This window comes from Anomaloglossus baeobatrachus, chromosome 5 (genome assembly GCF_048569485.1).
Source record: "Anomaloglossus baeobatrachus isolate aAnoBae1 chromosome 5, aAnoBae1.hap1, whole genome shotgun sequence".
Lineage (NCBI taxonomy): Eukaryota > Metazoa > Chordata > Amphibia > Anura > Aromobatidae > Anomaloglossus > Anomaloglossus baeobatrachus.
In genome coordinates, this window is record NC_134357.1 from 291,429,564 (window position 1) to 291,447,486 (window position 17,923).

The following is a 17,923-nucleotide window of genomic DNA, read 5'->3' on the forward strand; positions in this document are numbered from 1 at the left end:
CGGACCAAGAGCGATGACTCCCATCAGACCGGACCGCCCCCTAGGTGAGTATTATAAAGGTGTTTTCTTTGTCGCTCCATTGGGAGACCCAGACAATTGGGTGTATAGCTTCTGCCTCCGGAGGCCACACAAAGTATTACACTTTAAAAAGTGTAACCCCTCCCCTCTGCCTATACACCCTCCCGTGCATCACGGGCCCATCAGTTTTATGCTTTGTGTTGAAGGAGGCACACATTCACGCAAGCTCCACATTTTAGTCAGCAGCAGCTGCTGACTTTATCGGATGGAAGAAAAGAGGGCCCCAGGGCCCCCGGCATGCTCCCTTCTCACCCCACTATGGTCGGCGGTGCTGTTAAGGTTGAGGTACCCATTGCGGGTACAAAGGCTGGAGCCACATGCCGTTATCCTTCCCCATCCCTTAGTGGCTCTGGGAGAAGTGGGATCCTAACCGGTCACCATGCACTGGGACCGGGCTCCCTCCGCAGCCCCTGAGGGAATCTGACGGACAGGAGACTGGATGTCATCAGGGACAGGCCCTGCTTTTCAGAGGTACTCTGTGTCCCCTTGGGGACGGCGCATAGAGCGCCTGTGTATCGGACGCTGCAGCAGCTGCTGTGTGTTTTGTGTCGCCGGGACTACCGCGCCGACCGCGCCTGTTTGCCGGCCACGCTTCTAAATTTAGTCCCCGGCTTCTGCGGCCTAGTACCGCATATTCCCGCCCCCGGGCCTGCCAGTCAGGGGTAAGGGCGGGACGCTAGACTGAACGTCAGCGGTGAGGGCTGGAGCATACTTAGTATCCTCCTCCCCCCTCACTGAGCACTGTGGGGCACCAGATTCCCGCACTTTCTGAGGCACGCCCACGGCTCCCTCCTCCTCTCAGAACGCTGGCAGCCATTGTTATCATCGCTGCTGCCGGTGGAGAACTTCAGACAGAGCTCCACAGCGCTGGGAGGCCCAGGCAGGGAATCTGGTGGACACACAACCGCTGAGGGCGGTCGGTAAGCCGCACCAGTTACCAGGTGCTGGCCCCCCTAGGTGCCGAAGTGTATATTTATATCCATATTGTGTATACATTTGCTCTGTTCGGCCGCATTATTTGCCTTTGGCTATATACCCTCACTGATTGCTCTAAGAGGAGACAACAGCATGTCGTCTGCAAAAAGCAAGGGTGCCAAGGCACAGGCTTATTTTGCAACTTGTACCTCTTGTGCGGCTATGTTACCTGCAGGTTCCACCTACCCTCATTGTGTGCAATGCTCGGCCCCTGTGACACTCACTCAGCTGGAGCCTCAGGCACTGGTGGGACCCTCGGCTCAGGTAGAACCACCGGCTGCCACTGTCCAGGTGGCAGGGACAGAGTTTGCAGTATTGGCTGAGAAACTTTCTGAGTCTCTTTCACAATCCATGGCTCAGTCTATGGACAGATGGTCTGCTAAGATACTAGAAGCTTTGCAGTCCAGACCGGTAACACAGGCCCCGGGCACTGTTGAATCATTGCCCCCAGGCCCCCCTCGGTCGGCGCAGCAAACTGCTCCTGGGGTGTCTCCTAGGTCCCACGGTGAGGACTCCGACACGGACCGCAGTCCCAGACCGGCTAAGCGGGCTCGCTGGGAACTTCCCTCGACTTCATCACACTGCTCAGGGTCTCAGCATGAAGACTCTCTGGAGGATGAAGCGGAGGTGGCAGATCAGGACTCTGAGCCTGACGTTGCTCTCAATCTGGATACACCCGAAGGGGACGCCATAGTAAATGACCTTATAGCGTCCATCAACCAGGTGCTAGAACTTTCTCCTCCAACTCCACTAATCGAGGAGTCAGCTTCACAGCAGGAGAAACACCAATTTAGGTTTCCCAAACGTACACGGAGTGCGTTTTTCGATCACTCCAACTTCAGAGATGCGGTCCAGAAGCACCGAGCATTTCCGGACAAGCGCTTTACTAAGCGCCTCAATGACACACGTTACCCCTTCCCCACTGAAGTAGTTAAGGGTTGGGCTCAGTGTCCCAAGGTGGATCCTCCAGTCTCCAGACTGGCAGCTAGATCTATAGTAGCAGTGGCAGATGGTTCATCGCTAAAGGATGCCACTGACAGGCAAATAGAGCTCCTGATGAAATCCATCTATGAAGCCATAGGCGCGTCTTTTGCTCCGGCATTCGCAGCAGTATGGGCACTCCAAGCTATCTCAGCTTGTCTGTCTGAGATTAATGCAGTCACACGTGCCTCTACTCCGCAGGTTGTATCTTTAACCTCTCAGGCGTCGGCTTTTTCGTCCTACGCCATGAACGCCGTCCTGGACTCTGCGAGCCGTACAGCGGTAGCATCCGCCAATTCAGTGGCAGTCCGCAGGGCCATGTGGCTACGCGAATGGAAGGCAGACTCTGCTTCCAAAAAGTTCTTGACCGGTTTGTCATTTTCTGGCGACCGTCTGTTTGGCGAGAAATTGGATGAAATTATTAAACAATCCAAGGGAAAGGACTCGTCCTTACCCCAGTCCAAACCAAACAGACCTCAGCAACGGAAGATACAACCGAGGTTTCGGTCCTTTCGGCCCTCAGCCAGATCTCAATTCTCCACGTCCAACAGGCCACAGAAGGGCCAGAGGAACTCTGATTCATGGCGGTCTAAGTCACGTCCTAAAAAGACCGCCGGAGGAACCGGTCCCAAGGCGGCCTCCTCATGATTTTCGGCCTCCCCAAACCGCATCCTCGGTCGGTGGCAGGCTCTCCCGCTTTTGCGACGCCTGGTTGCCACATGTCCAAGACCGATGGGTGAGAGACATTCTGTCTCACGGTTACAGGATAGAGCTCAGCTCTCGTCCTCCGACTCGTTTCTTCAGAACATCTCCGCCCCCCGAGCGAGCCGATGCTCTTTTTCAGGCGGTGAACACTCTGAAGGCAGAAGGAGTGGTGATCCCTGTTCCCCTTCAAGAGTGTGGTCGCGGTTTTTACTCCAACTTGTTTGTGGTGCCAAAAAAGGACGGATCATTCCGTCCCGTTCTGGACCTCAAACTGCTCAACAGACACGTGAAAACCAGACAGTTCCGGATGGAATCTCTCCGCTCCGTCATCGCCTCGATGTCCCAAGGAGACTTCCTAGCATCAATCGACATCAGGGATGCTTATCTCCACGTGCCGATTGCACCAGAGCATCAGCGCTTCCTGCGTTTCGCCATCGGAAACGAACACCTTCAGTTCGTGGCACTGCCTTTCGGCCTGGCGACAGCCCCATGGGTCTTCACCAAGGTCATGGCAACAGTGGTGGCAGTCCTACACTCTCAGGGACACTCTGTGATCCCTTACTTAGACGATCTTCTAGTCAAGGCACCCTCCCGGGTGGCATGCCAACACAGCCTGAACACTGCCCTGGAGACTCTCCAGAGGTTCGGGTGGATCATCAATTTCCCAAAGTCAAAATTGACACCGACACAATCGCTGACTTACCTCGGGATGGAGTTTCATACTCTCTCAGCGATAGTGAAGCTACCGCTGGACAAACAGCGTTCACTACAGACAGGGGTGCAATCTCTCCTTCGAGCCCAGTCACACCCCCTGAGGCGCCTCATGCACTTCCTAGGGAAGATGGTGGCAGCAATGGAGGCAGTTCCATTTGCGCAGTTTCATCTGCGTCCACTCCAATGGGACATTCTACGCAAATGGGACAGGAGGTCGACGTCCCTCGACAGGAACATCTCCCTTTCTCGGGCAGCCAAAGCCTCGCTTCAGTGGTGGCTTCTTCCCATTTCTTTGTCGAAGGGAAAATCCTTCCTGCCCCCATCCTGGGCTGTGGTCACGACGGACGCGAGTCTGTCAGGGTGGGGAGCGGTCTTCCTCCACCACAGGGCTCAGGGAACCTGGACTCCGGCAGAGTCCTCCCTTCAGATCAATGTTCTGGAAATAAGGGCAGTGTATCTAGCCCTAAAGGCGTTCCAGCGGTGGCTGGAGGGCAGGCAGATCCGAATTCAGTCGGACAACGCCACGGCGGTGGCGTACATCAACCACCAAGGCGGCACACGCAGTCATCAAGCCTTCCAAGAAGTTCGGCGGATCCTGCTGTGGGTGGAAGCCACAGCCTCCACCATCTCCGCAGTTCACATCCCGGGCGTAGAAAACTGGGAAGCAGACTTTCTCAGTCGCCAGGGCATGGACGCAGGGGAATGGTCTCTTCACCCGGACGTGTTTCAAGAGATCTGCTGCCGCTGGGGAACGCCGGACGTCGACCTAATGGCGTCCCGGCACAACAACAAAGTCCCGACATTCATGGCACGGTCTCAAGATCACAGAGCTCTGGCGGCAGACGCATTAGTTCAGGATTGGTCGCAGTTTCGACTGCCTTATGTCTTTCCTCCTCTGGCACTGCTGCCCAGAGTGTTACGCAAGATCAGGTCCGACTGCCGCCGCGCCATCCTCATCGCCCCAGACTGGCCGAGGAGGTCGTGGTACCCGGATCTGTGGCATCGAACGGTGGGTCAACCGTGGGCACTACCAGACCGACCAGACTTGCTGTCTCAAGGGCCTTTTTTCCATCTGAATTCTGCGGCCCTCAACCTGACTGTGTGGCCATTGAGTCCTGGATCCTAGCGTCCTCAGGGTTATCTCAAGAGGTCATTGCCACTATGAGACAGGCCAGGAAACCGACATCCGCCAAGATCTACCACAGGACGTGGAGGATCTTCTTATCCTGGTGCTCTGATCAGGGTTTTTCTCCCTGGCCGTTTGCCTTGCCCACTTTTCTGTCTTTCCTTCAATTTGGGAGCCGTAGGTGCGTCCTGGGCATTGCGGCACCAGGCTACGGCTCAGCAGGTGTGTCAGGCGGCTACCTGGTCGAGTCTGCACACTTTCACAAAACACTATCAGGTGCATACCTATGCTTCGGCGGATGCCAGTCTAGGTAGGCAGGTCCTTCAGGCGGCGGTTGCCCACCTGTAAGAGGGGGTCGTTTTTACGGCTCTTTTCATCGAGGTATTCTTTACCCACCCAGGGACTGCTTTTGGACGTCCCAATTGTCTGGGTCTCCCAATGGAGCGACAAAGAAGAAGGGAATTTTGTTTACTTACCGTAAATTCCTTTTCTTCTAGCTCCTATTGGGAGACCCAGCACCCGCCCCTGTTCCCTTCGGGCTGTTGTTCTTTTGTGTACACATGTTGTTCATGTTGAATTGTTCTTTGGTTCATGGTTTCAGTTCTCCGAACATCCTTCGGATTGAGTTTACCTTAGACCAATTTATAAGTTTCCTCCTTCCTGCTTTGGCACCAAAACTGATGGGCCCGTGATGCACGGGAGGGTGTATAGGCAGAGGGGAGGGGTTACACTTTTTAAAGTGTAATACTTTGTGTGGCCTCCGGAGGCAGAAGCTATACACCCAATTGTCTGGGTCTCCCAATAGGAGCTAGAAGAAAAGGAATTTACGGTAAGTAAACAAAATTCCCTTCTTTTTATTTTATACAGAGTGTCCAGAGCTTTTATATACAGTATTCTAGAATGCTGTATATAAAGTCTTACAGATGGTGGCCGCAGCTTATAGGGAAAAACCTGGTGACAGGTTCCCTTTCACATTTTATGGGAAGAAATAGAGAAAAACCTCAATTCTTCCATATATACTATATATATCTATATATATATCTGTATATATATATATATATATATATATATATATATATATATATATAAAATATAATTATAACACCATTCCCTATTCACAACACTTAATATGTAATTTTTATTCTGTCAACATTTCGATAATGCCAAAAATCTTGTTTGTTAGGCTGACACTGCGTGATATATTTCTGTCAGCCTATACATATTAGGGTTGCATTGATCGTGCATGTAAAAAAACCGTGTACTTTTGAATGACACCATTCATTTTATCATCTGATGTAATTCTAAGTGGGAAAAAAATTCCAAGTGTGGTGAAATTCTGCAATTGTTTTTTATTTCCAGAGTTCATTTTACCATAAAACTGACCTGTCAGTATGATTCTCCAGGTCAGTACGATTACGTAGATCACAAACGTATAGTTTTTGGTTTTTTTTAAGTGGTAAAAAAAAATCTGAAATTTTAAAGAGAGGGGAAAAAAAACTTGTCTCGCAACTTTCCGAGAGCCGTAACGTTTTAAATGTTTGGTATATGGAGCTGTGAGGGCTTATTTTTTACACCCCGAGCTGATTTTTTTATTTATTATTTTGGGGGTATGTACAAAGTTTAATCACCTGTTACACTTCATTTTTGTTGTAGCAGCAACCAAAAAACGGCATTTCTGGCGTTTTGTTTTTGCTCTCGTTACACTGTTTACCCATCGGCTTAAGTTATTTTATATTTTGATTGAATTTACACTTTTATGAGCGCAATGATGCCAAATGTGGATTTCTTTTATTTCTTAATTTTTAACGTGGTAAAAGGAGATTATTTTGAACATACACACGTGCGTGTGTGTGTGTGTGTGTGTGTGTGTGTGTATATTTCATATATATATATATATATATATATATATATATATATATATATATATATATATATATATATATATGTATATGTATATATATATATGTGTGTATATATATATATATATATATATATATAATTTTATAAAAAGAAAATATATATAAATTTATAAAAAGAAAATATATATAAATTTATAAAAAGAAAATATATATAAATTTATAAAAAGAAAATATATATAAATTTATAAAAAGAAAATATATATAAATTTATAAAAAGAAAATATATAAATTTTATATATTTTTTTTTTATAAATTGTATATATATTTCTTTGTCGCTCCATTGGGAGACCCAGACAATTGGGTGTATAGCTTCTGCCTCCGGAGGCCACACAAAGTATTACACTTTAAAAAGTGTAACCCCTCCCCTCTGCCTATACACCCTTCCGTGGATCACGGGCTCCTCAGTTTTATGCTTTGTGTGGAAGGAGGCACACATCCACTCATGCATTCTCATACTTAGTTATGTCGGTTGGAAGAAAAGAGGGCCCCCACGGGGCCCCCGGCATGTTCCCTTCTCACCCCACTACGTCGGCGGTGTTGTTAAGGTTGAAGTACCCATTGCGGGTACAGAGGCTGGAGCCACATGCCGTCTCCTTCACCATCCCTTAAGCGGCTCTGGGAGAAGTGGGATCCTAAGCGGTCATCCATTTACTGGGACCGTGCTCCATCCGCAGCCCCTGTGGGAACCTGCCGGACCGGAGCCTCTTCAACCTCAGGGACCGGGCCCTGCAACTCAAAGGTACTCTGTGTCCCCATCGGGGACTGTGCAGGGAGCGCACCCTCTTCCCGGAAGCCGCGGCGGCTGCTGAATTCAGGAGGCCGGTGGACTTCCGCGCCGACCGTGCCTGCTTGTCGGGCGCGGTCTCAAATTTAGTCCCCGGCTTCATCTCGGCCTAGTCGCAAAAATACCGCCCCCGGGCCTGCCTGTCAGGGGTAAGGGCGGGATTACCGACCTGACGTCGGATGTGAGGGCTGGAGCATCCTGCATGTTTCCTCCCCCCTCACTGATCACTGTGGGGACCCCAGATTCCCGCACTTTGCTGGCGCCGCCCACGGCTCCACTCCTCCCCTGAGAGCTCCGGCAGCCATTTTTTGGCATTCTGCCAGTGGAGGATTCTCAGTGAACAGCTCTGCAGCTCCGGGGGATCCAAGGCAGGGAATCTGGAGGACACACTCCGCTCATTAGCGGTCGGTAAGCCACACCGGTCACCCGGTGCTGGTCCCCCTAGGGTGCCAGATTAGATACGTATATATCTATCTGTTCAGTGGGCTGTATACCCCTTTCCCATATACCCTCAGTGATCACTCTCCTAGGAGACAACAGCATGTCGTCCACAAGGAGCAAAGCTGCTAAGGCACAGGGTTTTTTTGCGGCCTGTACCTCTTGTGGGGATATGTTACCTGCGGGTTCCACCTACCCTCACTGTGAGCAATGCTCGACCCCTGTTTCGCTTGCTCAGCTGGAGCCTCGGACACTGGTGGGCCCCTCGGCTCATGTAGACCCCCCTGCTCCCCCTGACCAGGCTGCAGGGACAGAGTTCGCCTCTTTTGCTGAGAAACTCTGAGTCACTTTCTCAATCCATTGCACAGTCTATGGACAAATGGTCTTCTAAACTGCTAGAGGCTTTGTAGTCCAGACCGGACCTTTCACAGGCCCCGGCCCCTGTTGGCTCCTCACCTCCAGGCCCCTCTCGGTCCGCGCCACAGCGCGCTACTAGGTTGGCCCCTCGGTCTCAGGCGGAGGACTCCTGCCCGGACCGTAGTCCTAGACCGGCTAAGCGGGCTCGCTGGGACTCTTCCCCGACTTCCTCTCGCTGCTCGGGATCCCAGCTTGAGGATTCTCTGGAGGACGAGGCGGACGTCGCAGCTCAGGGCTCTGACCCTGACGTCGCCCTTAACCTTGATACCCCTGAGGGGGACGCCTTAGTAAATGATCTTATCTCGTCCATCAACCAGGTGTTAGATCTCTCTCCCCCACCTCCTCCTGTAGAGGAGTCGGCGTTTCAGCAGGAGAAACACCAGTTTCGGTTCCCCAAACGTACACTCAATGCATTTTTTGATCACTCTAACTTCAGGGACGCTGTCCAGAAGCCCAGAGCGGTCCCGGACAAGCGCTTTACTAAGCGCCTCACTGACACGCGTTACCCCTTCCCATCTGAAGTCGTTAAGGGTTGGGCTCACTGTCCCAAGGTGGATCCTCCAGTCTCAAGATTGGCGGCTAGATCCGTGGTGTCGGTTGCAGATGGCTCATCGCTAAAAGATGCTACTGACAGACAGATTGAGCTCCTGGTGAAGTCCATCTATGAGGCCACGGGCGCGTCTTTTGCCCCGGCCTTTGCAGCCGTGTGGGCACTCCAAGCTATCTCGGCTTGTCTGACTGAGATTAATGCTGTCACACGTAATTCTGCTCCGCAAGTTGCGTCTTTGACCTCTCAGGCGTCAGCCTTTTCATCCTACGCCATGAACGCCGTCCTGGACTCTGCTAGCCGTACAGATGTAGCATCCGCTAACTCTGTGGCAGTCCGCAGGGCCATGTGGCTGCGCGAATGGAAGGCAGACTCTGCTTCCAAGAGGTTCTTAACCGGTTTGCCGTTTTCTGGCGACCGTTTGTTTGGCGAACGATTTGGATGAGATTATTAAGGAATTCAAAGGAAAGGATTCCTCCTTACCCCAGGCCAAACCTAAGAGACCTCAACAGAGAAAGGTTCAATTGAGATTTCGGTCCTTTCGTCCCTCCGCCAAGTCCCAATCCTCTTCGTCCAACAGGCCGGAGAAAGGCCAGAGGAACTCCTATGCGTGGCGATCCAAGTCTCGCCCACAAAAGGCCGCAGGAGGCACTGCCTCCAAGACGGCTTCCTCATGACTCTCGGCCTCCCCTGACCGCATCCTCGGTCGGTGGCAGGCTCTCCCGCTTTGGCGACGCCTGGTGGCCACATGTTCAAGACCGATGGGTGAGAGACATTCTGTCTCATGGTTACAGGATAGAGTTCAGCTCTCGTCCTGCGGCTCGCTTCTTCAGAACCTCTCCGCCACCCGCTCAGGCCGACGCACTTTTTCAGGCAGTAGCCGCTCTAAAGATGGAAGGAGTTGTGATCCCCGTTCCCCTTCTGGAACGTGGTCGCGGATTTTACTCCAACTTGTTCGTGATGCCACGGGTTTTCACCAAAGTCATGGCATCCGTTGTGGCGGTCCTGCATTCTCAGGGCCACTCGGTGATTCCCTACTTGGACGATCTCCTAGTCAGGGCCCCGTCTCGGGTGGCGTGTCAACAAAGTCTATTTGTCGCTCTGGCGACTCTCCAGCGGTTCGGGTGGATCATCAACTTCCCGAAATCCAAGTTGACACCGACCCAATCACTGACGTACCTTGGGATGGAGTTTCATACCCAGCAAGCGTTAGTCAAGCTTCCGAGCGACAAACAGCTTTCTCTGTAGGCAGGGGTGCAATCCCTTCTTCGGAGTCAGTCACACCCTTTAAGGCGCCTCATGCACTTCCTGGGGAAGATGGTGGCGGCTATAAAGGCAGTCCCGTTCGCGCAATTCCATCTTCGGCCACTCCAATGGGACATTCTCCGCAAATGGGACAGGAGTTCGGCTTCCCTCGACAGGAACGTCTCTCTTTCCCTTGCAACCAAGACGTCACTTCAGTGGTGGCTCCTTCCCAACTCTCTGTCGCAGGGAAAATCCTTCCTACCCCCAACCTGGGCTGTGGTCACCACGGACGCGAGCCTGTCAGGGTGGGGAGCGGTTTTTCTCCACCACAGGGCTCAGGGAACCTGGACTCCGATAGTCTTCCCTTCAGATCAATATTCTGGAGATAAGGGCAGTGTATCTAGCCCTATTGGCTTTTCATCGGTGGCTGGAGGGCAGGCAGATCCGTATCCAGTCGGACAACGCCACTGCCGTCGCATACATCAACCACCAAGGCGGCACTCGCAGTCGTCAAGCCTTCCAGGAAGTCCGACGGATTCTGCAGTGGGTGGAAGCCACAGCCTCCACCATCTCCGCAGTTCACATCCCAGGCGTAGAAAACTGGGAAGCAGATTTTCTCAGTCGTCAGGGCATGGACGCGGGGGAATGGTCTCTGCACCCAGACGTGTTTCGAGAGATCTGTCGCCGCTGGGGAACGCCGGACGTCGATCTCATGGCGTCACGGCACAACAACAAAGTCCCGGCATTCATGGCACGGTCTCAGGATCACAGAGCTCTGGCGGCGGACGCGTTAGTTCAGGATTGGTCGCAGTTTCGACTCCCTTATGTGTTTCCTCCTCTGGTGATGCTGCCCAGAGTGTTACGCAAGATCAGGTCCGACTGCCGTCGCGCCATTCTCGTCGCTCCAGACTGGCCGAGGCGGTCGTGGTACCCGGATCTGTGGCATCTCACGGTGGGTCAACCGTGGGCGCTTCCAGACCGCCCAGACTTGCTGTCACAAGGCCCGTTTTTCCATCTGAATTCTGTGGCCCTCAACCTGACTGTGTCGCCATTGAGTCCTGGCTCCTAGCGTCTTCAGGGTTATCTCAGGATGTCATTGCCACCATGAGACAGGCCAGGAAGCCTACGTCCGCCAAGATCTATTATAGGTCTTGGCAAATCTTCCTATCCTGGTGCGCTAATAACGGTTTTACTCCATGGCCGTTTGCCTTACCCACTTTTCTTTCATTCCTTCAATCCAGAATGGACAAGGGTTTGTCACTTGGCTCTCTCAAGGGGCAAGTATCGGCGCTCTCCGTGTTTTTTCAAAAGCGCCTAGCCAGGCTTCCGCAGGTCCGTACGTTCCTGCAGGGAGTTTGCCACATAGTCCCACCTTACAAGCGTCCGCTGGAACCCTGGGATCTTAACAGGGTGCTAACGGCTCTTCAGAAACCACCTTTCGAGCCGCTGCGGGATGTCTCTCTATCGCGTCTTTCGCAGAAGGTGGCCTTCCTAGTGGCAGTCACATCACTTCGGAGAGTGTCTGAGCTAGCAGCGCTGTCATGCAAAGCCCCCTTCCTGGTGTTTCACCAGGATAAGGTGGTTCTGCATCCGGTCCCGGAATTTCTCCCTAAGGTGGTATCCCCTTTTCATCTCAATCAGGATATCTCCTTGCCTTCATTTTGCCCTAATCCAATTCACCAGTGTGAAAAGGATTTGCAATCTTTGGATCTTGTGAGAGCACTCCGGCTCTACGTGTCTCGCACGGCGCCCCTGCGTCGTTCAGATGCGCTCTTTGTCCTTGTCGCTGGCCAGCGTAAGGGCTCGCAGGCTTCCAAGTCAACCTTGGCTCGGTGGATCAAGGAACCGATTCTCGAAGCCTACCGTTCTTCTGGGCTTCCGCTTCCTTCAGGGCTGAAAGCCCATTCTACCAGAGCCGTGGGTGCGTCCTGGGCATTGCGGCACCGGGCTACGGCTCAGCAGGTGTGTCAGGCAGCTACGTGGTCTAGTCTGCACACTTTCACGAAACACTATCAAGTGCATACCTATGCTTCGGCAGACGCCAGTCTAGGTAGGCGAGTCCTTCAGGCGGCGGTTGCCCACCTGTAAGAGGGGGCCGTTTTTTCGGCTCTTTTTATTGAGGTATTCTTTTACCCACCCAGGGACTGCTCTTGGACGTCCCAATTGTCTGGGTCTCTGTGAGGTAGCGTGGTTGGCTGCGCAGCAGAAGACACGGGATCTAGGCACCATGGGTCACAGCACACGGTTTATTTCACAAACCACAAGTCCAATACAGCATACACTTGTTTCTCCGGCAGATACTCAGGGAGTTGTGTTCACTCCCTCACACACTAAGAGCCCACGCCCATGTTCCTGTTTCCTTTTAACCCTCACTTCAGCCTGTAGGGAAACAGGATTAACCCTAGAGTGGAGCTGCCTTCTATACATGGCGGGAGCACAACCGGGGCGAGACGTACCGGCCGTCATGGACCAGCCCGGTCACAGTCTCACATACCCCCCCCCCCCCTCAGTTCAAGCGTGCGGGGTTGAACTCCCGCCATCAAACACGGGCCGCGGGACAAGGCATCGGCGTTGCCCTGCAACCTACCGGCCCGGTGTTCAACCGTAAAACAGAAGTTCTGCAGAGAAAGGAACCACCGGGTAACCCGGGCATTCCGTTCCTTGGCGGACCTCATCCAGACCAGCGGAGAGTGATCAGTCACCAAGCGAAATCGCCGTCCCAGCAGGTAATAGCGCAGGGACTCCAAGGCCCACTTAATCGCCAGGCACTCCTTCTCCACTACGCTATAATTCCGCTCAGGAGGGGTGAGCTTCCTACTCAAGAAGGTGACGGGGTGTTCCTCCCCCTGAACCACCTGAGACAGCACTGCCCCCAGGCCGACCTCAGAGGCATCAGTCTGTACTATGAACTCCTTCCGGAAATCAGGGTTGACAAGAACGGGCTGTCTGCACAGGACCCCCTTCAGGGCCCGGAAGGAGTCCTCGGCCTGCGGAGTCCAGCGCACCATGACGGACTTCTTGCCTTTGAGAAGGTCCGTCAAGGGGGCCGATAGTCCCGCAAAATCCTTTACAAACCTCCTGTAGTACCCCACAATACCCAGGAAAGCCCTAACCTGCTTCGTGGTCAGGGGTCTAGGCCACTTCTGGATCGCCTCCACTTTGTTAATTTGGGGCTTATTCACTCCTTGGCCTATTACGTAGCCCAAGTAGCGGGCTTCCGTGAGCCCCAACGCACATTTCTTGGGATTGGCTGTCAATCCGGCTGTTCGGAGCGCGTCCACCACCGCTTGTACCTGTTCCAAGTGGGTCTGCCAATCGGAGCTGTAAATAATGATGTCATCAAGGTACGCTGATGCATACGCCTGGTGGGGTTCCAACACCAAGTCCATCAACCTCTGGAATGTGGCCGGAGCGCCGTGTAACCCAAAAGGCAAGACAACATAGTGGAAGAGACCCTCCAGCGTAACAAAAGCGGTTTTCTCCTTTGCGGACTACGTCAGTGGCACCTGCCAGTACCCCTTGGTCAGGTCGAGCGTGGTGAAGTACCGCGCCTGTCCCAGCCTATCAATCAGCTCATCCACCCGGGGCATGGGGTAGAGATCGAACTTGGATATTTCGTTCAATCTCCTAAAGTCATTGCAGAACCTTAAGGAGCCATCGGGTTTTGGTATTAGGACAATAGGACTAGCCCATTCACTCCGGGATTTTTCGATGACCCCTAGTCGTAGCATTGTCTTCACTTCCTCTGATATGGCTTGTCTTCGAGCCTCCGGTACCCGGTATGACTTCAGGCGTACCTTCAGGTGAGGCTCGGTGACAATGTCATGTCGTATCAGACTTGTCCTACCAGGCAGCTCGGAGAAGACATCGGGGTTCTGCTGAACCAGCCGTCTGGCCTCTCGCCTCTGTTGCTTGGTGAGGGCTTCTCCAATCCTTACTTCCGGTTCGTCCTCTCCGGAGGGCGCTGGAGCCGGGGTTGAACGACCCGAAGAGGAGGGAGATGGGGAAAAATCAACCATCAGGCTTTCCCGTTCCTGCCAAGGTTTTAACAGGTTGACATGGTATATTTGTTCAGGTTTCCGCCTACCGGGCTGCAATACCTTATAGTTGACTACCCCGCTTCTTTCCTTTATCTCGTAGGGGCCTTGCCACTGAGCCAGGAATTTACTCTCCGCCGTGGGGATTAATACCAACACCCGATCCCCGGGTTTAAAGGTCCGCACGGTGGCTTGTCTATTGTAGCGGCCGCTTTGCGCGGTCTGAGCCTCCTGTAAATGCTCCTTCACAATTGGCATGACCGCGCTTATGCGGTTCTGCATTCCTAAAATGTGTTCAATCACACTTTTATGGGGGTGGGCTCCTGCTCCCAGGTTTCTTTTGCCAGGTCCAACAATCCCCGGGGATGTCGCCCGTATAACAACTCAAAAGGCGAAAACCCCGTGGATGCCTGTGGCACCTCTCGGATGGCAAACATCAAATAGGGAAGCATCATATCCCAGTCTTTCCCGTCTTTTGAAATCACCCTTTTGAGCATGGTTTTCAGGGTTTTATTGAAACGCTCGACTAAACCGTCCGTTTGAGGATGATACACAGACGTACGCAACTGCTTGATCTGGAGTAGCCGGCATAGCTCTTTGGTCACCTTAGACATGAATGGAGTCCCCTGATCCGTAAGGATCTCCTTGGGCAACCCCACCCGGCAGAACACAGCAAACAACTCCCGAGCTATAAGCTTTGCTGCAGTATGTCTGAGAGGTATCGCCTCGGGATACCGGGTGGCATAGTCAACGATCACTAGGATGTGTTGGTGCCCTCGAGCGGACTTTACGAGGGGCCCCACCAGATCCATCCCTATCCGTTCAAAAGGGACTTCTATAATGGGTAAGCGCACCAACGGACTGCGAAAGTGGGCCAGGGGTGCGGTAAGCTGACACTCCGGGCAGGTTTCGCAGAACCGTTTTACCTCCCCGAAGACCCCGGGCCAATAGAACCTTTGCAATATTCGCTCCTGCGTTTTCTTGACCCCTAGGTGGCCACTCATCAGGTGTTTATGAGCCAAGTCGAGGACCCGCCGGCGATACGGCTGGGGCACTACCAACTGCTCTACCCCCACGCCCCTTATTTCATCTACCCGGTAGAGTAAATCCTTCTTAAGGGCAAAATGGGGGTACCTTTCCTGGGCACCGGGCAGCTGTGCCACCCGCTCAAACACCGCCAGGAACGCTTCCACATCATCCCCCGGGGTCATCTTTTGCAACGCTTGTCTCACCGTTTTCCGGACGCTGCCATAGTCACCCGGTCCCGGGGTTGTTGCTGCCGGTCCGGCACGGATCGACTTGGCCAGGAGAATCATCTGTTCTTGGTGTCTTTGTTCCTGCAATTGCAAGGCTTGCTGCTGACGTGCATTGGCCTGAACCAGCTGCTTTAGTATGTCCTCCATGGCGTCGCCGGGTTTGGGCTGTAGTATAGCCGCTTGAATCCAGGACATGTGCTACCGGGTCACCAGAAATGGAAGCTACACCTCACCGGACTGGCATGCCCGCATTCTCCACCATATGTGAGGTAGCGTGGTCGGCTGCGCAGCAGAAGACACGGGATCTAGGCACCATGGGTCACAGCACACGGTTTATTTCACAAACCACAAGTCCAATACAGCATACACTTGTTTCTCCGGCAGATACTCAGGGAGTTGTGTTCACTCCCTCACACACTAAGAGCCCACGCCCATGTTCCTGTTTCCTTTTAACCCTCACTTCAGCCTGTAGGGAAACAGGATTAACCCTGGAGTGGAGCTGCCTTCTATACATGGAGGGAGCACAACCGGGGCGAGACGTACCGGCCGTCATGGACCAGCCCGGTCACAGTCTCCCAGTCTCCCAATGGAGCGACAAAGAAGAAGGGAATTTTGTTTACTTACCGTAAATTCCTTTTCTCCTAGCTCCTATTGGGAGACCCAGCACCCGCCCCTGTACCCTTCGGGCTGGTTGTCTTTTTGTGTACACATGTTGTTCATGTTGAATTGTTCTTTTGGTTCATGGTTTTCAGTTCTCCGAACATCCTTCGGATTGCATTTACCCTAGACCAATTTATAAGTTTTCTCCTTCCTGCTTTTGCACCAAAACTGAGGAGCCCGTGATCCACGGGAGGGTGTATAGGCAGAGGGGAGGGGTTACACTTTTTAAAGTGTAATACTTTGTGTGGCCTCCGGAGGCAGAAGCTATACACCCAATTGTCTGGGTCTCCCAATAGGAGCTAGAAGAAAAGGAATTTACGGTAAGTAAACAAAATTCCCTTCTTTCTTTTTATAAATTTTATATATTTTTTCTTTTTATAAATTGATAGATAGAGATATCTCTATCTATCTCTCATATATATATATTTATTGGGAGCGCCGATGAGGGGTCAGAAGAGTGCAGCCCCTAGAGAGAATAACAATGGCATTTAACAGGTTAACAGCCACGGAAAGACCGCTGCTCCACCCACACTGTAAGAGGCGGGTGAAGGCTGATTACATCAGCCGACATATGCAGGGAAGCCTGCATCAAAGGCAGGCAGACGATCCACGACAGACGTACATCACAAATTGTTAAGGGTGTTAAAAAAAAAAAAAAAAAAATTAAAAAAAAAAAATGTATAGGTATCAGAAAAAGATGAGAAACAGTTTTTTTTCAGTTCTGAATTGTTTGTTTTTAGCACTAAAATCTACAAAATAGGTCTTTTGCCAGAAAAAAAAAAGTTATGGCTCTTGGAAGCAGTTTAGGAAAACATTAAAGCTGAAAATCAAAAATAAGCTGCGTTGGAATAGGATTAAAATGTTTTAAAAAATTTTTGGCACATGTAGTCTTAAAGAAGAGTAGGAAGATTGTAGAAAACAAATCTGTATTTCTTTAGTTTATTTCTGATTATCATTAAAACTAATAGAGAAAAATTAGGCCTCATGTATCACATAACATCTTTAAAAAAAACAAAGAAAAAAAAAATCATTGAATAACAAAATAAGATATCTCGTAAAAACACAAGTGAGGAAAGCATTTTTTGTAATCCAAAGAGAAGCCGTCTGTGAGAATGTATTCTGTAGTATTGGCTTATGTTCCGCCATGTTGAGGATGCAGTGGTCAGTTATGTCGTGTTATTAAGTTGGTGTAACCAAATCTCTGTTGTTTCTCCAGGCGGCTGGTGGCACGTGGTACTGAACATAGACACCGCTATTGCCATTACCCAGAACTTCGCCAGTTGTACGAACTTTCCGGTTGTCTGGCACAAGACTGTTAGAGGGAGGCCCAAGCTCTCCAGAAAGTGGTATAGGTAAGAAGAAAGGAGGACGCGTGGCGTGTTCTCTCAGTTGCTTGTTTTTTTTTTTCTTTTAGAAACTTTTGAAGACTTTTATACCGGTGTCACACGGTACGATATATCGGGCGATATGTCGTCGGGGTCACGTCGTTAGTGACGCACATCTGGCATCGTCAGCAATATCGTACCGTGTGACACCTCCGAATGACTGTGAACGAGCAAAAATACTCGCCTTATTGTTGCTCGTTGACACGTCGATCATTTTCAAAATGTCGGTCCTCCTGCGCGCCGGTTGTTCGTCGCTCCCATGGCAGCACACGTCACTCCGTGTGACACCTCGGCAACGACGAACACAGCTTACCTGCGTCCCGCCGGCAATGCGGAAAGAAGGAGGTGGGCGGGATGTTATGTCCCGCTCATCTCCGCCCCTCTGCTTCTATTGGCCAGCTGCCGTGTGACGTCGCTGTGACGCCGAACGTCCCTCCCCCTTCAGGAAGAGGATGTTCGCCACCCTACTAATTGCCCGTGAGGCACAAACGACGGGGGCGGGTACGATCGCTCGTGCGATCGCACGATAGATCGTCCCATGTGACGCCGGCATTAGAAAAAAAGGAGTTGAGTGTTTCCCCACTGACAGTTCACCTTAGTTCTAGCATAGACATTGCCTATGTTGTATCACCCAGTACCGAGTTTTTCATACCACC

General features: G+C 51.8%; 1 protein-coding gene across 1 annotated transcript in view; it reads left to right on the forward strand.

The window, feature by feature from the left end:
* Positions 1-17,923, forward strand: part of JMJD6 (jumonji domain containing 6, arginine demethylase and lysine hydroxylase) — a 61,952-nt gene that overhangs the window by 12,371 nt on the left and 31,658 nt on the right. Inside the window, exon 4 of the mRNA XM_075349555.1 lies at positions 17,099-17,234. Coding sequence (XP_075205670.1) covers positions 17,099-17,234 — 136 coding nt within the window. The remainder of the gene's footprint in view (positions 1-17,098; positions 17,235-17,923) is intronic.